Genomic DNA, 27,778 nt, shown 5'->3' with positions numbered 1-27,778 from the left:
GAATGGCTTTCTTGCACACGAGTGGGCAAAGATGGAAAGGTTAGCGGTGAGCACTGAAGCACAGGTTTGGAGAAAGTGCGTGACGTCCTTCTTAATTCGTGTCAAGTTCATCTGATTGAAATGCTTCCGCTTTTCCCACCGACGAAGAGGCAAGACAATGGAATCGGCGTTCCGCTTACCACGAAGTACGTGAGAAATTCTGCTTCGGCTAATGTCGTGTTACTGCAGTTGGCTCCTAACTTCACCCCCTATTAACCACGTATATTTGATTGACTGACTGTTGAGGATCCTGCGCTATTCAGGGACAGGAAATTTTCGCAAAACGATTATTAATGTACACTCGGCAACTTTCGCCATTTCACAGCCCCAATGAAGGCTCGAAAATTGAAGCAAATTAGCTCGTCTATTCTTTTCACAGCACAGTGAGTTCTGGACGAACTGCGTGCTCTGAAACCGATAGCCAGACATCTTTGAAGTTTCGTATGCTTTTCCTATATTATTTTTGCGCATTTGCTTATTCAGTAAGAATTGTACTCTACGAACAAAAATGTGAAAATTAAATGAAAGCTGGATTCGTAATAATTGTTTTTACCTGAAACGCTCAATTCTAATTTCTGGAAGCTTAAATAACTAAGGGAAAGGTTGACGACACAGCGTACAAAACCGTTCTTTCTATACATTTTCGCCACGTTTTCTAGCGACCGCGCTTGAGGAAATTTTGCTGCTACTTCAGGCATGCTCGTACCTGCCCGCGTGCAGACAACGGTTTATGTTTGCCATGACCATCTAAACAGCGAGCTCTAATTCACCACGTTGAGCAAAAGTGATTCTTAGAAAACTAAGGACAACTTCGCAGGCTTTAGTCACACATTACGAAAACGCGTCAGAAGAAAAATAAAGCGGAAATTTGAGTTCAGGAAACTTCCAACAAAGCCTGCTGGCGTCGTGTTTTGTTTATTTTACCACGCCGCACTTCACGTCTCAAATATTCCTCTCTAAGAACGACTCGGGACGTGTTTTGCATGCTGGAGAGAACAAGACGCTGATGTTATCAGTTGTGTGTGTGTCGCTATCATACGACGTAGTAGGGAAGACTTCTAATCTGAAATCGCAGGGTAAGTGGCCGCACGCGTCTTCATTTGCAGAGTTTTCGATAACCAAAAGTGAGTTTCTTCACCTTTCGTTGAAGATATGAAATAAGGGGTGCCCCCGGTCCAGTTCTTTTTATTTTATTTTCTTCTCCAGCCATGCACGAAACTTGCCATGACAAGTCCTAAGTATTTTTCTACACACTCTGCTATTATTCCAGCCCGGTGCTCCTTGTATAAATTATTTCTTTGTCTTCCCATCTTTACTTTTGAAAAAGTGACCACGTAGTCCCAAAGCAGCGCACAAAAGCCATTCTTCGGGGCGGATGCGCTTTCCATCTAAATTCTCCCGCCAGGCCTATACGCTCTCAATGATTAGGCAGGCGCTGGTCCCTCCCCCTCCCTCTCCTTAAACAATGTAGGCGTGAGTTGCGTGCTCTCCCATCCGCAAGCGAACGCTTCCAGCTTTCCGCCTTTGTGGAGTTTCTTTTCAAGGGGTGCTCTCGTGTCGAATGAATGAAAGGAAAAAAGTTCGGCCGGTGAGTGTAGAACGTGGATGTGGGGAGGAGGGGAGGGGTGTTGATGCGCAGCGGAGGGTTCGTAGAGGAGGGTAAGGTTTTTCGTCTCGAAGGAATGAATGAGAAGACAAGCCATGGGGGAGGATGAAATGCTCGTAATGCGATTCTCGATGCCCCGCTTGCGAAGGGTTACACCAAGACGAAGCGCTACCATTTCTCGTTCCACCCAACTCTCTTAAAAGTGTCGCCGACTGAGCGCCGCCGGACACAGTGAGCCTGACGACGGCAGCGGCGGCGACACGCGGTCGGAGTCAATGGCGACCACGGCCCAGGCTTTCGGTTTCGTCGCGTACTTTCTGCGGGTTTGGATTCCGTACAGTGTTTTACTCTGCGTCGTCACATGGGTGCTCGGCGTTGTACGGCAGTGGTGGCGCGTGCGACAAGCGCTGAAGCCTCTGCCCGGCCCTCCGGACGCTGTGCCTTTCTGGACCATGCTCAAGATGTATCGATCTCGGCGCTCCGTCATCACGCAGAAGACGGCGGCCACGGGTGAGTACCGGCATCGGCGGCGACATTGGCTGAACAGTAGCACCACGCCGATGGTATAGCTGATTTGTTCCGCTGGCAGACTTCAATGCTTTCTTCCAAAAGCGACAAAAGCATCACCGCTTGCCGTGTACCCCACTGTTTGACAACTTTGCCTCATTTTGGTCGCTACGGTTCTGCAGTGACATGAAGTTAGGTTAAGAATAAAGAAGTTGCTCTTTTAATTTGAAAAGATGAATGCGAGTGTCCCAAAATAGCGAAGAGCTCTCTAATTCTGACGTCTCGTTCCGCCGCCGTTTTGTGTTATCAAAGTAGAACAGGACTTCTCATAACAACAAGACGTCAGGATTGCAAAATCGATTGCTTTCGCTACCACAAACTCGACTTCGTGATTACGAAAGGACGTTAGAACGTAGTGCGAGAAATTCAAATCTCATCAAGAATTTTTCAGGTGATCGCTTCAAGTATCAATTTCAGAGAGCCTATCGTCATGCTTTAAAACTGGGCGTAATTATCTGCAGCTTCCTAAATGCTGTGTGAAGCACATGTCATGAGGTTTCAAAATGCAATGATTCTAACTTTCACATCTTCGCACTATTCCTGGCCGGATGGCTCCAAACTTTCTCTTGAATTAATGGTCATTGACCTTGAAGATTTCTGTGGAACCCTCTTAGGGTTGATTATTATTCTATCGGGCTTCGAGTTCTTTATTCGTTCGCCTTGATCTTGCTATCGGTTAGACTTCCGATTGGTTATCAGAGTTGGTAGTATGGTTGTCTGCCAGTGATAGCGGCTGCGTCGAGTTCTACTCCCTCGACTAGGACGAATTTTTCTTCAACTTCAAAATTTTCCTCCTGAGGAACCCGCTCTGAGTTTCCTTTTGGGGCTTCATTCTTCTTTCAGGTGGAGGCCAATGCTCTCTTAATTTGAATTTTGCCCTACCTTACGCATTTGAGCAGAAACAATTTGGTTAATTGACACACCATACGTGTTCCCCAGAGAGATGGCTGCTGAATAATAGCACAAAGCTGTCGTCGTCGTTGAGATGCAGAAAGAAGTTTTGTGCAGCAATAAGTCACCTTATATTTGTCTCCCAGACGCTCAGCTGGGTGCACCTCACTTTGCACGAAATTATTGATTGCCCTCATCGGTCTTAAGAATGACACCCACAAAAACCATTGGGCATTTACCCACTTGAGCTAGCTGTCGGGCGAACAGTGACGCTCTTGCAGTGCGTCTGACGAACAACTTGTTTTGATAACACTGTATGTGCGTTATTCTGTTTGCTCTTATACATTTTCATGCATATTTCATTTTTCTTTTGCCTCCTTTGTATTCACTGCGTCACAACTGGAAAGGGTTCCGAGAAACGAGAGGACTGCGGTGCCCAGTCCGTTTTGTTTTCCCGATTGTTACTTGGAGATCCGTGACAGTGGCTTGGAGCAAACTTGAATAGTCCTCTGCGCGTACATCCAAGATGCCTGCAGCTAGCGGTAGGCAGGCTGATTTAGGTGCACGTTAAAGGAATGCGGGTGGTCAAAATTATTCTGGAGTACCCCACTGCGGCGTGTCTCATAATGCGATTGTAGTATTGGTACTAAGTTAGTTCGAAAATGATAAAGTGTGTTTTGCCTTTAAACTTAATTTGTTTATGATTATGCGTAACTTTGTCTCACAGGCCGTAAATAACGCATTTGGAAGATATTAACTAGAACACTAATTTATTTAGTGACAAGTTTGGGGCACGGAGGTCCGAAAGCCTGTGACTGTCACATTATTTCTACTCCGCACACGCCTTGACTATTGCAGAGCTTCACCATGTTGCCTAGTGTAATAAGTAAAGAAGATAATGAGTGCGTCGACTAGCGCAGAAATTTGGCATATCTCTTTTTTCTTTAAGCAGGTTCTTTTTAACACGGAATGTGTCTCATTCTATGCAATAACGTTATTTCGCGTGTTTATAAACTGCCAAATCACAGAAGATCACATAGCCCTAAAGGGAAAGAAAAGATGTGGCGTCTCGTTACAAACCACTGCCATACTAAAGGAAGGTAAAGGAGACGAAAGAAAATTTTACTTTCCACGCCTAACCTAATTTATTTACGAGTGCTGTGTTCTCCGTAGAAGAAAGCGGGAAAGCAGTAAACGTCCTTTCGCGTGAGCATCTGCTATTATGCTTGTATGTTTCTTTATTTCCATATGAATAATAGGTGTTATTTACGTCCGTTCCTTTTTGCCGCTGTTGGAAGTCATTACATAATAACTCTTTACCGCTCGCGTGCTACTGCCTCTTTACTCCAGAGGCACACTTCATGTTGTAGAAATGCGGAAAGCTCGAAAGAAATCCACCGAAAGATTTATTGCGATAGCAATTATATGGACCCTCCGGCGCATTTTCGCCGTCGTCGTCGGCGTCTCCGTGATTTTGCGTATAAAGTCCAAGTGTAATAACACCGTGGCCATGCACCGTATGCTGTAGGTGACAGCGAAAGCGTGCGAGGGTGAGCCGATGATGGTGGCTGGAGCTTGCCCGCGCAAGGAAGGAAGACGGAAAGGAACCGCACCGTCTTCCCCTGCGCGCAAGACACCGGGGGGGGGGGGGGAGGGGGGCTATATAGGTGTCACAGGGAGGATAGCTTCGGGTGCGCTGCATTATCGCCGCTTAGTTCGAACGCTTAGCACGAACGCCAATCTTCCTAACACCAGCGTTTTCACAGGAAGTAACCGCACTCATCGAATGAGATGTGTTTTGTTTTCCTGTGCGCTCTTGACACCATGCTTCTTAATTTAGTCAATCAGCGAATGTTTACGAGTCTATACGGCTGATAAAACTACTATCCTTGCGTTGTATAGCTGTCTACTAATTCGCTATCGCAATCGATGCTTCGCCTTTGGGGCGAAACTGCGACTTTTTTTTCTACACATGAGAAGGTTAAGACTCAATTTACAGCACACTCGTATAATGTTCATTTGTCTTGCGTTTTCGGTGATCATCAAACGTTTTAGCCAATGGAACTCTATGATTTCACACTCATCGCCACTATTGGCACATTGCTTCGTGAGGTTTAACGTCCGCAAGCAACACTGTGGCTATGAAAGATGCGGTAATGTAGAGCTCCGGTTTAATTTTGACCACCCGATGTTCTTTAACGCACACTTAAGTGCACTAGTGTTTTTGTATTTTCCCCCATCAAAATGCGGCTGCCACAACCGGGGATTAATGAAGCACATGCATCCTCAACCCTTGTTCTGAACGTAGCCTGGACGTATAAGCTAAGCTTATTATTTACGTGGGGGTGTCAGAAAATTGCCAATTTTGATTAAGACTTCTGCAGGCATTATTCGATTCGTGTTCCATTCCGCAACAGTATACAGGGTCCATTATGAAAGTAATGCGCATGATTTTATTATGACGCGATCATAAACCAGTTGGCAAATGTGGCGAGGGTTCTGTCCTACACATGTCGACATTCGCGGTACATAGGATAGTGACCGAGGATAGTGACCGAGGATCTGCAAAGGCGCAAGGTCTGCATGAAGCTTGTACCGAAAGTGTTGACGGAAGATCAGAACGAACTTCGAGTTTTGCGCTGTCAAGAATTGTTGGATTTGATTCAAAATGAGCCGGACTTTCTTAACACTGTCGTAACCGGAGACGAATCCTGGATGTGCGAGCACGGCCCAGAATCGAAAAGGCAGAGCAGCGAGTTGCACACAAAATCATCCCCCCGCTCCAAGAAAGCGCGAATGAGCATCAAAATGATGCTCACTGTCTTCTTTGACACCCGAGGAATCGTCCATGTTGAGCTTGTGCCGCAGGGAGAAACTGTCAACTCAGCCTTTTACCTGGAGATGCTCAAGAGATTAAAACGCCGGGTCGCGCGCGTGAGGGCTGGCATCAAAGACACGGTCAAGCTCCAGCATGACAATGCCCCCAGCCACACGTCCTTCCTCGTTACCAACTTCCTGGCCCGGAGCAACAATTCATCTACAGTCCCCCATCTACAGTCCCTGACTTGGCTCCGTGCGACTTTTTTTGTTTCCCCGACTGAAGAGAACGCTGAAAGGAAAGCATTGGGAGACCGTGCAAAACATCCAAAAGTATGTTACAGCGTTCCTGAGAGACATTCCCGTCGAGAACTTTCGGAATGGCTTCCAGGCGTGGCAGACACGTCTCCGCAAGTGCAGGGGAAGATGCAGGGGAAGAGTATTTTGCAGAATTTTAACCATTTGTACAGGTCCGGTCAATCAATTTATTTTTCCCAGGAAATGCGCATTACTTTCATAATGGGCCCTGTATTACATATTAATGTGAGTTTAAGGTCGGGTACGTAACACAGAATAAGGAATGACTATTTGCGCCCGCGGGAAAAGATGACCTCCTCAAGGTCTCTTCAAGTCCACGATCTCCTCAACAGGCCTCCTCAAGTGTGTTGTTCGCCCATATCAACAGGAAATACCGAGCACCGAGCCTCTAAAAAAAGCCTTAATTTCGGAAATAATTTCTTCGAACCTCAGTTTCTGAGTTTGTTTGTTTGTTTGTTTGTGTTTTTACTGCGGGATATCCGTTAGTTACCTGATCGAGCCTCTTGCATCGTTAGCGTATTCATGCATATTTGTTCTCAAGATGTTTGCGAAATACAGTGTTCTTCCACAGGGAACTTGGCTAAATTTGCACTGATCTATCTACCTGTTTTTTTTTTCTTTAGAAAACACCCGCCGTGGTTGCGCAGTGGCTGTGGTGTTGGGCTGCTAAGCACGAGGTCGTGGGATCGAATCCCGGCCCCGGCGGCCGCCTTTCGATGGGGACGAAATGCGGAAACACCTGTGTACTTAGATTTAGGTGCACGTTAAAGAACCCCAGGTGTTCCAAATTTTCAGAGTCCCCCATTACGGCGTCCCTCATAATCAGAGAGTGGTTTTAGCACGTAAAACCCATAATTTTGTTTCTTTAGGAACACACGATAAGATTCAATATTCAACGTCAGTTCTCTTGCAAATCTTTGTATTCCAATCATTTCGAAAGTTTCTTTATTCAAATGTTCTTCCATAATGTTTTTTCTCTATACATACTTAGGTTTGCACTCTGCATCGTTACACTGCATTCTAAGCGGCCGCATGTTTCACTGAATAATGCCATTAGCAGATTCGTAGTTTAAGCACGTTAACAAGAAATGTGTGACATGAACGAAGCAGGGTAGATGGAGAAAATCAAGTGCATTTATTGGCAGTGCTGCTCCTTTTATTTATCAGTGTGTTATATGTCCCTCATTATGGCCACATTGACTGAGCACTTGAGCCATCATCCAGCATGGTACTCCCGGTGTGTGCGACAAATCATACGCTAACTCACTGAACTGTAATGCCTGGATGCTTTAGTAAGAGTGTTGTAATAATGCTCAATGTTATCAATTTTGATCAGCAGCGCTTCTACGCCCTAGTTGCTCAAAAGTAACCTGAATGTGAAAACCAAATGAGTTTACGATGAACCCCAGTAAAGGACTTCTGCTGGCATAAGCTTGTTGCCCAAGCAGCAATGAGTGGTGCATTGTTTCATAGGGCAACTCAGATTCCTTCTTAGAAGACTGCTCATGTATACAAATGCGAGCAGGATCATGCAACGCTTTCTCATTGTAACGTGTCATGCCCTAATCGTGATGTATACGGCAATAGCTCCTTGCATTAAGTGTCATGAGTCTCAAAAATATACTAAAAAAATACTTTGTGGCGGAACCATAAAAGATTAATGTCAAAGCGCGTTATTCTTACACTGCCTTTTCACCATACTGTGCTTGTCTCGGTGTTTGCTTGTCTAGTTGAAGCTCCGTCATTTTGCACTGCAGTTGCACGGCTGCGTCTCGCAATCCAGCGCAGACACAAATGCGAGACGAACCGCTGTGCGCGAGCTTCGTCGCAAACGCGTGTTTTCCTCTTGGTTATAGTGTCATAACCCAGCATGCAACGCCTGACGCATCCTTTCTGTCACCGAGTTTGTCCGATCCTGAGAGTGTAATGCATTAACTGGGGATGGTCCCAAATGCGTTGTGTTGTCACGTGGAGCCTCAGAGCGCTAGCTGCCACGGAGAAGAATAAGAACACAGGCGCGCTCTCACTTCCAAGCGTCTCAAATGGTTCTCTTGCATAAATTGAAGAGTGATAATATTTTTAATCTGTCGTTACATGTTTGCCTCTACTGCCTCGTGAGTTGAACATAAGGGAACAGCTCTGGGGAACCTCGAATAAAATCCCACCATCGGAGAGTTAATCTTTTTAATGACAGCTTCCTTTGTAGCAATCTGCTACGTTTGGGTGGCTGTCACATTTTCCCTTTAGTAATGACACCTTGTATTCACCCGTTATCACGCAGCGAGCTCCTGGGCACCTTTCCACTCCCACGCAAAGCCACGCCTCTAGTTTCGCCCTCAGCCACGATGCTCCCGTGCGAGCGCCAAGACCCCCCCCCCCCTTTCATATGAGCCTTCCCTGCGATAAACCTAGCAAGCCACGCAAAAGCCGGAGGAGGTAGGCATAAAAAGCATCGCTTTAAAAAAAAATGCCTCCGCCGCCGCCGCGACCGGTGTCAGCATTGGGGCATTGTCGCGCTCAACGGCACTATCGCCTCCCAACACCACAGAAACTGTGAGATCCGCACTTATAAGCCCTTTTAAATGTATGTATGTATGTATGTATGTATGTATGTATGTATGTATGTATGTATGTATGTATGTATGTATGTATGTATGTATGTATGTATGTATGTATGTATGTATGTATGTATGTATGTATTTAACCTCTTTCCTAAAACTTGGGTCACTGGGTATGTACCACTCGGTGGTACCGTTCTTCAATAAGCTTTTCGGACGCCATCGTGTGTCACAGGTGTGTATCACTGGGTATGCGCCGCTTTTCTTATACCACATCATCAAAAATTACGCAGCAATCATAATACAGTTGCTAATCGCACTAAAGTCGCGAATTATCTATAAGAAATGGATGCACCACAATATATATATATATATATATATTAGGGGGTGGGCGAGTCCATTTTTTTAAACTGCGGTGCTGATACAGTTGCATAGCATCGAGTGGACGCTTACGTAGAGAGCGCGTTAGGCGTTTCGCGCGCCTCATTTCTCACATTATTGGAGATAAATAGTCTCGAATATAGTTAGTTTCGTACCCGGACTCACCAGCTCGATAGACCGATGCTCTAGCCACTAGTGGGCAGCCGCGTGCATAGTAAGGCAGAGTACCACCCTTATTTGTCCACTTCCCTCATGGAAGCTGGCAATTTGGCGCACTTAGCGTGTGAGTCGCGTCGCATGGAAACAATTTACGTGTTAAAAGTAAGAGCGCGCGCTGTGCTAACCGGCTGTGAAGATAGAAGTTTTACTTCAGAAAAATAAGCCCATTGGGACGCGCTCTCATTCATCCGTTACCATGTTTGCTGTACCCCACTTCTACATCTTCGGGTTGCATAGCCCAGGCGGAAGGACCACAAGGAACAAGGACAAGACGACACAAAGCGCTTTTAGTCTAGTCTTGTCCTTGTTTTTTTCTGGTTGTTCCGCCTGCGGTATAAAACACGAAGATCATGAACCAAGAAGCCCAAATGTCCACTACCCGCTCACTCTACAGTTTCAGGGCGACAAGAATGGCAGCGGTTTGGAGGCTGTGTTTATAATAGAGCTTCTTGGCGTCGTCAAATGGGGCCGCTGTGTCGCCAGTGTCGCGACCCAGGGCCACTTAATATGAGGACTCGATGGCAACGAAAGGTCAGTAGGACGCTCACGGGAAGGCTACAAATGAAGCTGCGCATGGGGATATGGGCTGGACAAGTTCCGAAGTGAGGGAAGCTCAAAGTAAAATTGAATTTGAAAAACAACTGAGGAATATGGACGAAAGTAAATGGGCTGCAAGAGTCTACAGGAAGGCCATTGACTCACAGTGGAGAAAAAGCACTCGGAAGCTTACCAGCCAATATGCGACCGTTATGGTAAGGAAAATGGTAACAAAGCACGTCGAACCCAAAGTCGGAGAGGCTGAGATGATCTCGTGGATGGCAGCAATGGAAAAGAAACCTGTTTTGAGTAACTACATACACCCAACACTCTAAGAAAAAAAGGAGGGACCCTTGCGCCATTAAGGGAGAAACGACTTTCCTATGTTCGTCTTTAAATGGAGCAACTTTTCTCCTTCATTCATGGGAGGAACGGTTTCTGCCTTCCAAAGCCAACATGGCCGACTCCAGGCAAGCGAAACGAAGCGATGGATGCGACTAGGCCTACCAACTGGGCTAGTTCGCAGCTGGAAAACAACGCACGCCTCATAAGCATAGTGTGCGTTACTGATATTTGCGAAAAAAAATAACAAATCTCGCTAAGCTTTCTTTGGCGCATACAAGGAACCAGGTGCAAGTACGACATGATATTTTAGCGATGCCTTCCCCTCATCTACCATTCTTATCACCTGCCGTTCACGGCCGGCTGATCATGGTAATAACTCGGGCGGAGCGTCGGTCTAACCACTGTAGAAGCGCGAAAAGGGATACAATCGGAAAAGGCATCGCTAGAACATCGCGGTGTTGAACTTCCGTAAACATAAGGATATCCATACATCAATTCGTCGCGCGCACACACACACACACACACACACACACACACACGCACGTATATCTAAACAACCCGCTCAGCGCCACCAGGAGAGGCTTCAAACGTATAGTTACTGCGCGGCCCAATAGATGGCACTAAAAGCTGTCGAAAAAAAAAGCTGAAGTTCTATTTTGCGCACTCCGTACGGGAAGGTCGCGCCAGAACAAAACACAACAATTTCACGCACATAGTATGCACAACATAGAGCACTTTCGCACATACTATACACGACAGAGCAACAACAACACAAACGCATGGCACATACACCAACACTGCTCGGGCTGACTTGATCCATATGCTTTGCAACCTTCTTATATGGCCATGATGTTTCGACCTGCATTGTAGTGCCAGTGAATGACACTCTTGTTGAATTCCAATGGTAGATCGCGAGCGCTCGGCCGGATCACGAACGGAGCGCGTCACTCCGACTGAGATCGCTCTCACCTGCTCACATCATATCTGCGAAGGGAATGCGTGCGCTCCCGCGGGGGCACTTAGTACAGGAAAATCAAGTGAGAGGGCGCTAGAATAGAGAGAAGAACAAGTGCTTGGAAGCGCAACCAACCACCCCATTTCACTGTCCGTGAAATGGGGTCATCACTCGACTTTGAAATCGTACTGTCTGAGTCGGAGCTGTCTAGGAGCGCGAACAAAATCGCACGGCGCGAAGCGGCGTGCACGTTTCCCATGTCGTCCATAGCTGCCCGCGACCGGAAACAGGCGACCGTGACAGGAAGCAGAGGCGGGTGAAGGAAATACGTCACGAGGACTTCCGGTCAAATCTGCCGATTTCGGCGGGGCAAATATTTTTGCTCCGTGGAGCAATCCGGGATCAGCGGCTGGTCCCAATCTGCCTTTGGAACACACAGCTCACGCTCCCATTCTGCCATTGGAGTAGGATTGCTCCATACAGAGCAGAAAAACTTGATCTAGATCTGCCATTGGAATTCAACATCTGTTATACGTAATTGAGCAATCAATTTCGACAGAATGCTTGCTTGGGTATAGTCACCTGATAGGCACGCCAAATCCACACAGACCTGTTGATATGAAACCACATTATATTGTTTGCTTTTGACAAGCGACATTCAGTTACAAACTCCGTGGCGATGGCGATGTAAGTCTTTCACTTGGAAGCCGTAGCGGATGGCGCTTCAAGAACCACTGACGTTTGCAAAATGCATTCTGTTGAGATCACTTCAGCATTTTCTCGCCTAATTTCATACAGAAATGGCAAACAATCTGCTATTCGTGGCGTCCGTACGCCGCTGCAAAGCGGGTACGTGCGAGCCGGCGCACGGTGTGCCACCGGCGGCCGGACTTGAGGCCGGGCGTGTAGGGTTGAATCTGACCGGGACGCTGAAGCCACCGCGTTCGAGCAAGCCTTCGAAATCATGTTTTGTCTTCCTGTCCACAGACCAAAAGTATTTGGCTGCGTCGAGGGCGTCGTTCGCTGCTACACGCTGAGGAGCTGCGTGTGATTTGTAAGGATATAGCGGTAGGATGAAAGCGGAATGTAAATACTATCGTAGCATCCAAGAAGGCTACGATACAAGTTATTCGCCGCGATGTCAGGGTACTACTTCATACGAGAACTAAACATTACTCACGGAGATTGGCGTGACCGGCCCCGCTCACCATTGACGATATCAGAAGGAAAACTGCTGGTGTCCGTTGTGTTACATCCATCTCCAGGAGAGTCGCGGCAACGAAGATTGTTGCGATACAGTCTACTAGGCTAAAGCAACTATAACCATAGCGTGAATACAGTGGCGGAAGCGTAACCATCGCGACAAGTGACCGGGAAGGATAGCTCCGACTATACCGTCTGTCTCCGAGCGCATCTACTGCAAAGCCGCATCTGCGCCATGCTTTCTGCTAGAGAGAGGATCGTTTCACTCCGTACCGACATTTGAGCTCGACAGTGCCCCGCAACTTTATAGAATCCCAGCACTCGAAACAGTGCACAATCGTGCCGTCCCCATGTGTGTCCCATTAGCGTCGTCTCCCGTTCACGTCTGGACATATCCGTTTGTCTCGTATCCTTGTGCCTTTCATTAGGCTTTTCGCGCTTTGTAGTATCAATTGTCAGTCTATATGTTATGTCCGAGAGTGTCTCCTTTTCTTCACAGACGCCGACAGCCGTATGTACTAAGTTGGCACGGGGAAGTCAGTAAGCTTTTTTTTTTCAAATGTATTTTCTCAATACTTTTTGTTTGTACGTTTTCTTTTACCGCGCCTTTTAGGAAATACATCTTCTATTGTTGGTCGGCGCTTCCCGTCTCTGTATTGTCGTGTGCGCTACGATATGCATCACGGAGAAGCCGCCACTGGGGGGGAGGGGGGGGCGGAGACGCAGACGAACCGGCACGCAAGTGACGCTGGATATACAGCTCTATATCTGGTTGCATGGTACGCTCATGCAGCTCCTTGCTCTGGTGGCAAGGTTTATGTTCCATCTGTGGATCTGGAGCGTAGCTTGCGGCGGCGAGGCGCTCACACCGCTCGGCTACGTGGCGATGGCGCCAGCAAACGTATTTTGCTTTCGCGTCGGAGCTGTCGAGGATGGCGCTTGAAGACGGCCACAAATGCATACATTTGATATAGCTTAACCTTCTCCTCATTCTAATTTCACGCGTCAAAACAAGAAGGGCTGGCTGATATTTGCGGCTTCTAGGCCGAGATGCCTGACTACGGACTCGCCTCGCTGTGCGTCAGCAGCCGGACGCTGCTTTCGAGTTGAACTATTCTGGTATCGGAATCGATACTTTCGTATCGTATTCCCTTCGAGCTAGAGGTTTGACACTGATGGTCGCTTCTCATGAAAGGTTTACACCTCAGGTCATGCTACTTAGCATTACTTTCCGTCGAAATGATGTTATTGTATCTGATGTTCGGGTCACCGAAGGCGGCGACGCAAGATACGCACGCAAAGGAGAAACGTCCATCCCCTTTTGATTGCCGTGAGAGGGCGCGACATGTGAAGTGCGTGTGAAGGAAGAACTCACCAGCCTGAAGGAGGAAAGCGGCTGGTTCCACGTTTTTCACTTCCTTTTTTTAAAATGTGAGGAGGAAAAAACGAAATCAGGAAAGAAACAATTTATGAGAACTCCAAGGGAAGCTCCTTACTTTTTGAAGCGAGATCAAGATGACTTAGAACGCATATTTTCAAAGCGAGATAGACCAAGGAAAAAGAATCATGTGCTTGATGCGGTAAGGCTAAGGAAACGAAGGAACATGTTTTATTAGAATGTGGAGATATCTGCCCAGCTGTCAATTGAGGCTCTTCTGGCCTCCTGGAAGCCATTGGGTTTAGTTAAGCATGGGCAAAGTAAACATTTCCACAATAGAGATTAGTAAGAACTGATTGGAAGTTTGGTGGCAGAAAAGCAGACAGATCACAAACAACGCAAGCGTACGACAACAAAGTTCCCTTTAGTGGTTCTGATAGCTGGATGCTGGGAATTCTTTCTTTTTCTTTTTTTTCTAATAGGCAGGTAGGACTTTAGCCAAAATAATAACAAAAGCTTGGTGGCACCAACCACCGCCCCATTTCAAAAGGGACGCTCATAGCATGCATCCATCCATCCGGGACCAAGGACGGTTGTGGAACGTGTTCGCTCCGTGAAGCGCTTTCTGCTTAATAACAGCATGAAGCCAACAGACAATGAAACCATTGCAAGAGCAGCTTAGGGGAAATAATATCTTTTGTTGAAATATATTACTAGTAGTAGTAGTAGTAGTAGTAGTAGTAGTAATAGTAGTAGTAGTAGTAGTAGTAGTAGTAGTAGTGGTAGTAGTAGTATTGTTGTTGTTGTTGTCGGTGGTGGTGGTGGTAATGTGGTAATTTGGGTCTAAGAACAGTATTAAAACATTTACCCTTCATCGAATCCGGTGAAGGAGAGACAAATCGCAAATATTCGAGAAGCCCCGCGGGTAGCAGGAATGACGTACGCTTCACGAGAGAGAAGGTACGACGTCTCCGAGCTACACTCGAGGTAAAATGCAAAGGCCACCGCCCTGGTCGCCGGGGAGTGTGTAAGCTTCCATTTGTTAGAGTTACTCGGTCACATGCCTCCGCTGGTCGAGAGATTAAGGGCCGTTCTGTCCGAGCCGCGGGCGCAGCACCAACGCACTTAGGCGGGTATGCACTGTCAAAAATAGCTGCAACCTTTGCACGTGCCTCAGGAGCGCTAGACAATTAGAGTTATCCCAGCTTCCTGTACGGCCACCGGGTCTCTTTGGCAGTAAAAGGAATAGAAATGGCCGGCAAGTGGGGTGCGTAGATTCAAGGGGCAACGTTGGGCTGTCGTGGACAGCCAGATACACTCTGGGTTTCGAGGTCGGACCCAGGCGTTTGTTTGCTTTCAGCCTTGACGTTAGGTAAGATTAGCGAAGCTTCAACGTTTGCTCCAAACGGTGGCGGAAAATCCCCTGATATATATTCTGAAAGCACTTTGGTTGCTAAGCGAGGACATTGCTAGAGAAAATAAACCGGGGCTTTTGGAGCGCTGTGAAACGTTACGACGAGCGCAGTTACCTTTTGCGATTAGACAACGCTCTTGCTACGCCAAGGTCACTCTGCACGAGCAATTAAAAAAATTACAGTGACGTTTTACTTCGTGAATGCAGGTTGCACGTAAGCGTATGGGTACCATTTGTAATAATTGCGATAGCAATTATATAGTGTAGTGCACGGACGGAGCCGACGGCTCATAGCTACATGGCGCTCTGCTCTCGCCGCGAAGTTTGCTTTGAAGTGATAGAAAGCACCAATGAGGGGGGGGGGGGGGGTCAATTCGCTCGCTGCTGCTGCGAAACTTCGTCACGCCAGCGTATGACAGCGAGTGCCCACGGTCATCGTGAGTGAGGTGTTCATGTTTGCCTGTGCGCGCTAACACTGTGCTTGTTAATTAAGCTAGCTAGCGAATGTTAGGAAGTTTATACAGCCGATAAAACTACTATCCTTACTTCGTATAGCTGTCTACTAATTTGCTATCGCAATCGATACATTCGGTTTGGTGTTGCGCTTCCGGGCTTCGCGCAAGACACTGCGCTGTGCTTCCAAACGGGCTTCACGCTGTTGGGGAGTTTCTAAGCTAAGGCGTTTTACCTGATACACCCGCATTGTCGCAAGCCGCCTAGCACGTTCCTCTGGAGTCTGCTGGGCACGCGAAGCCCGCGCCTTATGCCTCATTTGTTCAGCTTGTGCCCGTCGCTTGGCGACGACTTCGAGGTCAGGGGACTCGCGCTCGACCTGCCACCGCTTGCGTTGCTGCTTCGTCCTTCTCGCTCGGCGCTCGGCCACTCGATCACGAGACGAACCCGGTACCTTCGTAACGCTCACACAACCCGTACCGATTGTCAGAGGAGCTCAACCCAGCGCGCCTCCGCTTACATTCTTTCTCCGCGACGCTACGCCTTGTTTCTCCATCCCCCCTTCGCTCAACGTTACCTACACTTTCCTCTATGTGGCGTTACGCCTGCAGACCACACGTACGCTTGCGGACGCGCGCCCACGCATGCGCAGATGGTGCGGCACGGCTCGTGCGCGTCGAAAAGCGGCGCGATCTCGGTGAACAGCTCCTCCCTGTTATCGCGAGCTTGGGCTGCCTTGCGTCGGCGCACCTGGCTACGCAGCTACGGCGCGCTACATTCAACTCTCAGTGAAGCAAATTTATATCATGCAAGAAAGTGCTTCTTCTTTCCTTTTTCAGCTCATCTAACAGTTATAAAACTATAACAATTACGTTTATAGATATCTAAGCATTTCGAAACACTGTCAATAACAACGTACGAAGTGGCGTCTGCCAAGGCGTCTACGAGTCAGCCCGGGGAGCGCGCGCTGTCGCGTCCCTTTGTGGATGCAAACCGCTGTTCCTCGCGAGGCGCGGCAGGCGCAAGGCGCGCGGACGCGAGCTTGCAGGCGTCCGCAAACGTACGTATGGTCTGGGCTTTCCTTTGCCCCGCGCTCCGCGCGCTCCTTCGTACTCTCCCGGGCGCCCCATTCTCCAGGCGCCTTCCTCCTTTGCTTCCTTCGCGGCTTCAAACAAACATTCGCCAACTTCACTAGCTGGCCAGTTACGCTTGCGCGTAAAAAAAGAGAGAAGCAGCAGAAAGCTTAGAGCAAATAGGAAGGAGCATGTGTCAAGGCAGGGAAATAAATGCCCCGTTAGGACGCCCGGATTCAACTTCTGCATTCATTTCATTGTTGCAACACATTCGCGTTTCCAGACGTTTCAGTAGCAGCTACTAGACACCCTCCGCTGTGTGCGCTTTACAACAAGCGACACACAAGTTGATTCAAGCGCCTGATATTTTTCAAGCTGCACAAAATATCTGTATTTTTTTTTTCACACACGCCGTGGTAGCTCCGCGGCTATGGTGTTGTGCTGCTGAGCTAGATGTCGTGGAATCAATATTGGCCATGGCGGCCGCACTTCCACGGAGGCTAAATGCAAGAACGCTCGTGTACTTGCGTGTGCTTTAAAGAACCCCGGGTATAGTCAAAATTATTCGTAGTCCCTCAATACGGCGTGCCGTATTGAGGGACTACTACTACAGTGGTTTTGGCACGCGACACCCCAAAATTTCATGTAATGTTTTCACAGGTTATCCCGTTCCTTCACGAATTAATTAATCAGTAAGCTATTTACTCTACATCTATTTTTCGCATAAAGCATTATATCTTACGCATCGCACTTCCCGTATCTTTCGTAGCTTCTAAATTATAGAAAGACACAGCTCTGCTCTACCCGAGTGTAAAGGTTGTCCCATATAACTTGAGCAAAAGTTTTAAAAATGACTGGCAATCCGGATGCGATTTGAACCGAATGCATAATGTTGGCACTGGCCTAGAGTTACTGCGATAAGAGCCGCATGCCCAGATACCTACACCGGACATAACGCCCTTTCGCGGGCCAGTCTCACTACAGCCGACCTTGTTCATCGATCGCACGTTTGAGAGCAGCACAAAAACAGTGCGCAAGCGCCCCGTCACGTGCTATTTTTTTTTTCATATTTCGCGGGCTTTCTTTGGAACGCGGGAAAAAGAGCCCCGTTGAGATATATGGTGTCGGAAACAATTTATTGAGAGGTTTCTCAAGGTGTTCTACAACTTTGCGTATCACACTGGAGGTCCGCAGCCAATACTTAAAATTTTGATTAATTAAACGTAACTAATCCGTTAGATAAAGAGAAAATAAAAAGTAGCCTGGGTAACTCTAGGCCATTGCCAAGATTATGCATTCAGTTCAACTCGCGTCCGGAGTGCCTTTCATGTTTAAAGCTTTGGCACAAGTTATGTGGGACAACCTCTATATATATTTTTTTCACGATACATTGAGAAGACTTGGCAGCTTAGGCTTACGAAAAATCACGGGACACTATAAACTTGAGTATGAAGTCTAGAAGCGTACGGTGAGGGGCTAGTTGGTATGACATTATGAGAACAAAGAAAAACTGCGCCAAAAAGAACAAGACACACTGTGTCGTGTGGTTCTTTCTCTGTCTTGTTCTTTCTTGCGCAGTTTTTTTTTTTTTTTTGTTCTCATAAACTTGAGTAGTTGCATAAACATAGGGCACAAGTAGGACGCCTGTCTCACCAGCCTCATTGGCAGCGGTGAGCGCGTATCGTGTGCGCTGGAATATTATGTCGCGTGCGCGTTAATTAGTCGACGAATGCTGGCATTAACTGAGAAGCGTCTCCAGTTATCAACAACAGCCAGAGAAGGAGAAGCCTAGAGAAAGATAACTGGGCGCAACTCTTGTTCCTCCGAAGCTGGAGTCACGCCTAAGACGCTTTGCCCAGAAAGAAGACAGCTTCATTCAGTTACAGGCCCGGCGCATGCTTTATTAAAAGGCAGTTCTACACGGATGGTCTTGCGTGCTCTGCCAGGTGGTGTGAGGCAGCCTTGACCGACGGAGAAGCAAAGGTCGTATACTGAACGGCTCACTACGCGACGAGTCAAGGGTGCGAGGACAGACCCTATAATGCGAGCGCAAAGAACCAAAGTGCGGAAGAAAGAGCGGCGCTCGAACACGACGTCGAAAGGACGATGAATTATACAATAAGGAAAAGGTGTGACTCGTGCGGCAAGCCGCATGGACCGGTGAGGCAATAATTCCGCAGAGAAATGCGACTCGACGACATTCGCAACGCTGGCTGCCGCTCCTGGCTTACATGGTTGCCGGAAGAAATTGTAGCGTGTCTGCCAAGTACGCGTCCTATATATGTTCCAATGTTGCGTGGCTCATGTTAAAGGGAAGCTGAAGAGTCTGTCGAATTCAATAAGACGCTCATATACGGATGCGGGAACCTTATAAACCATGTAGGTAAGATTTGGGGGTTTTTTTTTCAATTAGGAGCGACGCAATCGTCGGTTAAAATTGCGCTGTAGCTCCGCCCCCCGTCGAATGCCGCGCGCTGCTGCTGACGCTGACGATGCGAGCGGAGACCGGAAACCGCGGTGTTGTAACGTCAACTCTAGTGTTTTGTTCCTTCGCAGCCTGCGCGACCGTGCCTGACCGTGCTTGTTTCTGCGTGCGTGCCATCGTAATCTGCTTCGATCGACCCTGCATTCCTTTGTTGGTGCGTCTGCGTGTATGTAGAGTGGTAGTCAACGTGCGCAGCATCAACTGTAGTGGTGGGCCGATCATGCCGGCTTTCTATGCAGCCTACGGTTGCACGAGCACCAGCGGCCGCGACGATGTTGTCTTCCATTGCTTCCCACAAGACAAGAAGCTTTTAACGAAGTCGCACAGATGAAGGTCACTACATGTACTGCATGAACCGGGAAGCTTTTCACGCGTTTAAACCGTCTTTGTAGATTGCCGACAGCTTTGGACAGCGCACAAATGCCGACGATCGCATCCCCGCTTACGTTCCACGAGGAGGCATGCAGGAACACAACACTACAGTTGTTTGACCAGAAACGAGCTCACTAGATCGGCGAAAGATCGGCGAGATCACTAGATCGCTTTGCAAAAAACATACTCGCCAAAGAGCATTTCCAACACGAGGAGATCCCAAGACTTCGCTTTCGTTCGCGTCGAAAGCACTGCTCGTACCAGCATCGTTTGCTTCTTCGAGAGGCCGGCTCTTCGCAATCGGCTCGTACATGTAGGGAGTAACGCCGAACTCCTCAGAAAAACGCAGTCTCTCTAAATTTTCCATTACCTCTTAATTTTCCATTACAGCACCAAACTACCTTGCACCACGCTTCATGTGTAGCGGCAGCGGTCGGTCACTAGAGTTGACGTCACGAGGCGCCCGACCAATCACAGGCGGAAACGAGACGCGCGAGCTGGGCGTGTCCGCTGCTGCACTTTTCGTCGAAATAAAATATATTTGCGCTTTCTTCAGCTCAATTTCGATACGATATTCGAATTCGGAGGGTTGAAAACCATTATGTACACATGTTCACTCATTTTTTTCTGGAAAACCTTTCAGCTTCCCTTTAAGTGATCGTGCATTTCATTGCTGCGCATGGAGTGCGGTTAGACACCAATTAGGCGCCTTGGTGTAGAAACTATACATGTACGTCGTCTATAAACATCGCTGACTTCATACATACACTGGTTGCAAAACTGAAATAAAGAAATAGCACTAAACCTCGCTATCAGGCGTCGTGCAATGTCTCTTCTTTAGGGGGGGGCGGGGGGGGGGGGCTAAGCAGAATATTCCAGGAAATTCGCAGCTGAATGGTTTCTGAAACTTTATTTTTTACATTCTAATTCGCGACCGTCATCGTAATTGCGATTTTGAACGCAGAGTCATCACTGGAAAAGTCCAGCCAGATCACGTTCCTCCCGCATTTTTCTTTAGGATACAGAGATTTAGTGGAAGAGTCAGCCTTCCTCTATGACGTCAGGGACGAAGTACGCACTGATAGTTATCTGGGAATTGTTGAGCTGTCTCGTCGAACTTCTGGAAATGCAAAGGTGGCCTTTGGCGCTTGGGATGTTGATGAGTGTCGAAGGGGCATCGCAAGATAGTAATGCCATAACCAGTGCCGGTCTGAAAATTCCGAGGGCCTTTGGTGAATATCCTAAATGTTGCACTGCCTTCCGCCTATCCCCTTTTCTTTTATGGTGCCGCCCCACACGTCCCTTATTACAAAGCTTGCATACGTAAGGACTGCAGAAAAAAAAAGACTCCAGTCATTTCCTGGCACTTATTAGCACCAGCGACACTATTAATTTTGCCCACCTTTCGTGCATTTAGTTTCCCAAAAAACATTCTGTCACATAAATCGCTGCCCATATTGGTCTAATAGTGATTACGACTGAAGATGGGGACTGCAGCCCACGGTGAGTCACTATACCACTACTGCGCGTACGTTGCCTACGACCACAGAAGCATGTAACGCGCAAAACAACGGCAAAGCAGCATTTAATTTAAACGCGGTGCAAAGTTTTATTAATTCCAGTGTGTGACGATGTACATTGGCGTTACAGGCATTTTTTGTGCCTTCCGTGCGCAAAAACAGCGTCTTGTTAAAAAGAGTAACTGGAACAACAGTGTATTTTTATAGCGCAAATTTGACGGCGCACGTCTCAAAATGTCTTCCTGACAAGTCTGTGCTTTGCAACCTCATCAGCTACAATTTGTAAATTGCATTTATGCGCCGTACAGTTATTAGTGAGAAATACAATCAGAGAAATTGTGCTGATTAGTCAATTATACGATTTGATTTCTCGTCAGCCTCCTCAAGTAATTCAGCTCAATTACTATAATTGCGCTATCTGCCGTAGGAAACCTTAAAAAACTTTGCAGTAGTCTCAAGAACACCCGCATATTAGATTGACCGCAAGTAAAGGCGGGGACAGCGGGAAGAGAACACAAAAACCACACGGGAGGCCGTAAACACCAACTAGGCCAACTGAAGTTCTTCTGAAGAACACCCTACATCACGCACGCAATGTCCGCTACACGAGCGCCAGTTCTCATGAGAATTAGGCCGCCGCAGCCGGAGAACAAACTCGCAACCTTGTGCTCAGCAGCACAAAGCGGTAGCCACAACCCCCCCCCCCCCCCCCCCCAGCGCTCTAAAGCACCAGAGATCTAAATGCGAGCGCTCAAATGACGTCCTACGCCGGTTCCGCCTAGTCACCAGAGCTGTTCGTGAGCACTGGCGTGGTGATTCTATTTCATGAACGAAGTCGTGATTCTCGTACAATCGCCGACAGAAGTCCCCTGGATGACGAGACTACTGTTTTGTGATATTTGAGTGCAACTTAAAGAGCCGCAGGGGCTCAAAACTCAGTCATCCACTATACCACCTCACTGATAGTCTCACTATTGCCTTGGGACATTAAACTTCATGAATGAAGGAATGAATCACTCAGTCAACCGACGCGTAAGAGTACAGAATAATTGTGTTTCTTTTGGCTCATCGCTCGCGCTATGAGTTCTGAACATCATAAATACAATAAGAATTTACCAACTTCATGTTTCCTTTCTAGAAACTCAACCGTTCTTTATGTTTAGAAGGAATCGAGCCGCCCAAAAGAAGGGACACAGTGAAAAAGAGTGTGCTAACAATCCAGGGCTGCTATATACCGGTTGTTTCTACAAATATATTTAAGTAATATTTAAAAGTAGTCGTATTGAAATTCAAAGCACGGTTCTTTCGCTGACATCCCGTCAGCGGCGCCAACTACGGGGCGAGGGATGATACGTGGTAATTAGGCGCTAATTAACAAACGACTCACTAATTATATTTTCAAAGTTTTGTTTTGGCGGGCTAATCGTAATCGGGAAATTGAAGCTAACTCTCCGTACAAGCCATATCGACATTTGGATCTGGCAAAATGCGACTACTCGTGCGACTGCGGCGCGACTAATTCTGGCTATGAGAGTGCGTGAAACCGAAAATGGGGCAGGCTGCAGCGAACGCAACGCCGCGCCCCTCAAGGCGACGTTCTGCTTACGTCAACCAGCAGCGGGCAGCCGAAAATAAACACCCACTTGAAAGTTAGCGCTCGTACTTGTTGCCTCGCTCTTGTCCGTGTCTTCCAGCGCTATGACCCACATTGTTGTGTCTAACCAACTATAGTCCAAAACAGCCGTACTTCTAAGCACCAAAGAAACTTGCATAACAAAAACACAAAAATGTTCGTGATGTTTATTCGTGAAATATCCATGGTAATTTCGGCCAAAAGTTCACCGGCCAACTTAATGGTGACGCTGCCGCCTGTAGGTCATAACAATCTAGTGGGTACAAAAAGAAAAGGTCCTGAAATATTGCTCGACCAGTGTATGTCTCCATTCTGTTAAGATCAGTTCAATCTTTACTAGAACGCAAATAAACGGCTGTAAAGTGATTGGCGTCAATACGACAGTCGTAAACAAGCTCTCGAAAGCTAGCATTCTTGCGATAAAATCATAAAAGTTGGCAAATATGAAATACAGACACAAATCACACTATACAAAAAAGTACACAATTTCACGACACTAGTTTTGAAACAGAAGAGTCAAGACTTGGTTGTAGAACTTCATCACTAGTTAGACTGCACTACTAGTGAAACACTCTTGGAAAGAAGGAATATACTTGAAGGAATGAACGCATGTGCGAAAGGGGGTAACCGCTAAATTATTCCTTTGTCTGGTGGCACATCCGGATGAACAAGAGATTGCTTTTGATGTATCAGTGTTGTAGTGCCTATTATTTAGCTGGTTACAAAAACTAAGTCGGGAACAGAGAGAGAGGAATATAAGGAAGGCAGAGATGTTAACCAGTCAAGAGCCTGGTTGGGTACCCCACTTTGGGGAAGGGTGGAGAGGAAGAGAGAGAAGGGAGAGAAAAGGTATAGAGACGGAGGTTTCTCTGGGACATGGTAGGCAAATTAGCCTTGGCCAAAAGAGCTTCATTGAAGAGCGTTCAGAACGGTTATACGTAAAGCTGGCAGCATTATGTTGTTTTTTCTATTTTCTCTTTTTGTCAATATCTATTTTAGTAAAAGGGCTCCAGATTATAGAACCATGGTCTACTAGTGGTCAGACAATAGTAGGCTAGGAAACGAACAGTAGGGGTTGATAATTTTAAAGCTCTTAGAAGAGCAGTATACAGCTTGGGTTAGCTGTAACATGGTGAGTGTGTTTTGACTAATGAAAGATGTTATTGATCAAATCTCACGAGTATTTGAAATGAGTCTGTTCTACAAGAAGTAGAATATTGATGCGAACGCATCAAATAGCCGATTGAGCGAAAAAGCGAGCACTTGTCGTCCGGAGCAGCGAAACGGCGCCTAAGTTCCCATTGGCTGCGACGCCCCGTCACGTGCGCGCCTTGACGCAACAGAGCGGGAGAAAGCGAACACCTGCTGCCCCGCTGGCGCGCCAGGTATTGAAGAGGGGAGAGGGCGTCGCCCCGACGCCACTTCACCCTCGCTCTCGGAAGCCTGTGTTATCGGCCCATTCATTGTCCACGCAAGCTCTCTAACTTCGCCCATGTAGTCGCTGTAAAGAAATTAGTGTGAAGGTGAAGAAAAGGAAAAGTATAAGCCTCTCCATGTTCGTTTCTGTCAAAGCCCACAAAGAAGGCAACCCATTCAGAGACATCGTCTCCGAGAGAGCTACCTGATAACGTCTTCTTGGATCTTACCTACAGAAGATGCTCACCACTCCCCTACATCGATGTCCTACGTTTCATCAAGAGCCCTACTAACGATATTGAGTGCCTTCCAACTGAGTGCGCAAAGTAAGGCCTTTTTACAAAAGGTTGTCAGTCAATGTGTCTCTGCTGTCTTATCCTTTCTTTGCGTTCTTCGGTTCCCTTCTGCATACTGTACTACTGCATTCTCTCTGTATTTATACGCAGTTTCCCGGTTACATTCAACAAAGAATAAAGAAAAAGAAGAACCAACACTATCTGTGCTGACAGATAAGATGCATTTTTCTTCGCCGTGGCCTTGCGCAACTCAGGAAATCTTTTGTATTACGTCTAAGCAGCTAAAATAGTTCGCCATCGTGTTTAATTCTTCAACGAGAAAGATCTCAAGCGTTGTTGAAAGCACCAAAATTCTGTTTTTGTTTTAATTCGATGCATTATATGCCCCATTACGCGAAAACCCGGCGTCGTAGTCGGCGGTGTGACCGAATGATGCTACCAAAAATGGCCGATGGGCCAAAGAGTAAAAACAAGTAAAAAATGCTCGAGTTGACGTCAAATTTCTCAGGCATGCTCCTGTGAACAAATTAATTTGATTCCCTTGAAAATAAGATTTCGTAAATTTTCGTCTGGGTGGGAAATGAGCCCGGGCCTCCGGGCTACGCCATGGCGGCTCCGCGGTTCTAGTTGACTGAAGGTGTGCCTGGTGCGTGCGTGCGTTATTGCACACGTCACGATTCACCGTCTGTGTAAATAAAGGTGTGGCCTAGTGCGTGCGTCATTGGGCACGTGACGGCGCAACCAAGTGGGAGGAGGTGGGGCCACGTCGTGAGTGTATGAAAGGAGCGCGCTGATGACGTTCCGAGGGGTACAAATGGTATGATACTTTCACATTCCCACACGTAAGCAGCCTTAGGTGTCTCTGCCGAACTTATTTCTTCTCTTTTTTGTCCTTTTTTTCTTTTCTTTCATTCCCCTCTCCCTCCCACCTCCCGAAACGCGCTCTGGACTTATTAATAAGACTGTGTACCTGACCCGGTGGCACCGTCAACGCGGCAGGTCAGCAATTATGTTGGCCATTTTCCGAGCTACTCTTCAAGCCTGATGGTGCAGGCCAGAAAAGATCGCGCTGTCTTGCTGTACCACTAAGCGACCGGCGGGAACGTGTAGCTATTCCTCGTGTGACGCCCGGCACCAGCAAGCGTCCGTGATCTGTCGCTATGCTGACGCCGCCGGATGATGAACAAAGCCGGGTTCGTTCATGCAGGTCGTTCTTGCGCACCATTGTCGTGGAGCACTGTCTTGGTGTAACTTTCTTTTTCTCCTTTGACGCGTTTTCTCCTGAACGAGAGGAAGCAAAAAACAACAAAAAAGAACCAATCTGCACGAATAGTAGCGCGGTACAAAAGATTAAATTTGATGCTCAAGTGATTGCGGGCCATTAGCAAGCGTTGCTAAAGGTTTACGACTCGCTGGACAAATCAGCCTCCCTCAGAAACTTTATTACGAGGCAAAGCACATCCCTCCTGAATATCCAGTGTAATGACCCGAAGACAGTCCTCACCGGTCGCGCACGAAGCCGCTTTACGTTTCAGTCCTTAGAAGAAAACCTTTCACTCTTTGACAAACTGTGGACATCAAAGGATTACTGAGCGGCCAAATGTGCATCACTCTCTGAGTCATTGAACTTTTTTTATTTTCTAAATCAATTTGAGGCAGCCAGTAGTACGACCGCATTTAAACGCGGTGTTTCTGGGGCCGGTCCTTTCCACCTCTGTGGCCAAATACGCTGGCTCCGGCGCGTCATGCCACATATATATATATATATATATATATATATATATATATATATATATATATATATATATATATATTGCTACGGCATGAGCCGGGCGAGGAGAAGAGGAAGCAGACGTGAGCTGGTGCAGCCTCAAGACGCCATCTTGACTTTACCATCAATCTCGTCCCTTGAATAAAGCCGGTTTAACATTAACCGTAACAGTTTTGTGGTGGAGGTGCGGGGTACTTCGACCAAGACGACGGAGCTGCTGCAGCAAGTGCCACGCTGGAGCCGACGCCTCGCTGGACTGCCTCCAACACCACTTGAGATCCCGATGTCCACAGCAACGACCAACAGCCTTCTCTGGCTGCTCCAGTGCGAACAACCGGCGCCTGGATGCATCAGATGGAGCCCCGCCCTTTCTCTGGAAAATTCGGCGAGGACGTGGAGGAATGGCTCGCCCACTACAAGCGTGTGAGCAAGTACAACGGCTGGAACTCCATGACTCAGCTCGACAATGTGGTTCTGTTCCTTACAGACACAGCGCTAGTGTGCTTCGAGAACCATGAAGATACGTTCACAACGTGGAACAGCTTCGTTACTCACCTCACAGAGTGCTTTCGCGATTCCATCACGAAAAGGAAGCGGGCGGAGCAGACATTGCTTCAGCGCGCTCAAGTCCCAGGTGAGACCTGTACTACGTACATAGAGGTGATCCTGAAGCTTTGCAAGACTGTCAATCCTCGAATGTCCGAAGAGGACAAAGTTGGACACCTTCTCAAAGGCATAGCCGAGGATGTTTACAATTATTTAATCGGGAAGGAGAGTCTCGCCTCGGTCGCCGACCTCATCACGCATTGCCGCACATTTGAAGCCTTGAAGCTGTGCCATATCACGCCAAAGTTTGGCAGGCTAGCAAATGTCACAACAGTGGCAAGTGTTGACGAAAACGATAACTACAGCTTTCAATTTGACCTTGCGGCAACTATAAGGCAAATTGTGCGCGAAGAACTTGAACGACACACCAAAGGGGCAGATGTCGAACAGCTTGGTTGCGCTTCCAACCAACCTCAAGAACATGCATCTGCTGTGTCAGCATTGTCTGCCATGCCAGGCGTTGCAGACTGTCGAGTCGATCGGCTGCGACAGCACCGACGTACCTTTCCCGACGACGTGACGCACGATCAACGAACTCGTCGAACTACCACCACGAATCGGAATTCGGAAGATCGCGTGTATTATTCGCAGCGTCCCAGGGTTGACTCCGAGGCATACAACGTCGGTCGCGCATCGCCTGTATCTTACAGCTGTGGCTCCTCAAGACACATTGCTCGTTTTTTGTCGCCGGCACCGACATACAACAAAATATGGCCCACCACCAACTTGGCCTAATTTTGAACGTGATATTTATGACGACCGTTGGCCGATAGACCCTGCAAACACCACAGGCGCGCCACCCCGGAATACCTTCCGTCAATATAGTAGAGGGAGTGGCTCGCCAGCTTCAGACCGCAGCCTGACGCCCCCAACCAGTCGCCAGCGCCGTTCACCGTCACCACGGCGAAGTGCTATACGTCTCCAC

At 47.6% G+C, this 27,778-nt stretch overlaps 1 protein-coding gene across 1 annotated transcript in view; it reads left to right on the top strand.

Moving 5' to 3' along the window:
- Positions 1-1,740: 1,740 nt before the first annotated feature.
- Positions 1,741-27,778, top strand: part of LOC142577953 (cytochrome P450 4C1-like) — a 127,413-nt gene continuing 101,375 nt past the window's right edge. Inside the window, exon 1 of the mRNA XM_075687389.1 lies at positions 1,741-2,155. Coding sequence (XP_075543504.1) covers positions 1,921-2,155 — 235 coding nt within the window. The 5' untranslated portion in view covers positions 1,741-1,920. The remainder of the gene's footprint in view (positions 2,156-27,778) is intronic.

This window comes from Dermacentor variabilis, chromosome 1, assembly GCF_050947875.1.
Source record: "Dermacentor variabilis isolate Ectoservices chromosome 1, ASM5094787v1, whole genome shotgun sequence".
In the NCBI taxonomy this organism is placed as follows: domain Eukaryota; kingdom Metazoa; phylum Arthropoda; class Arachnida; order Ixodida; family Ixodidae; genus Dermacentor; species Dermacentor variabilis.
This window is presented reverse-complemented; position numbering and strand designations above follow the sequence as displayed.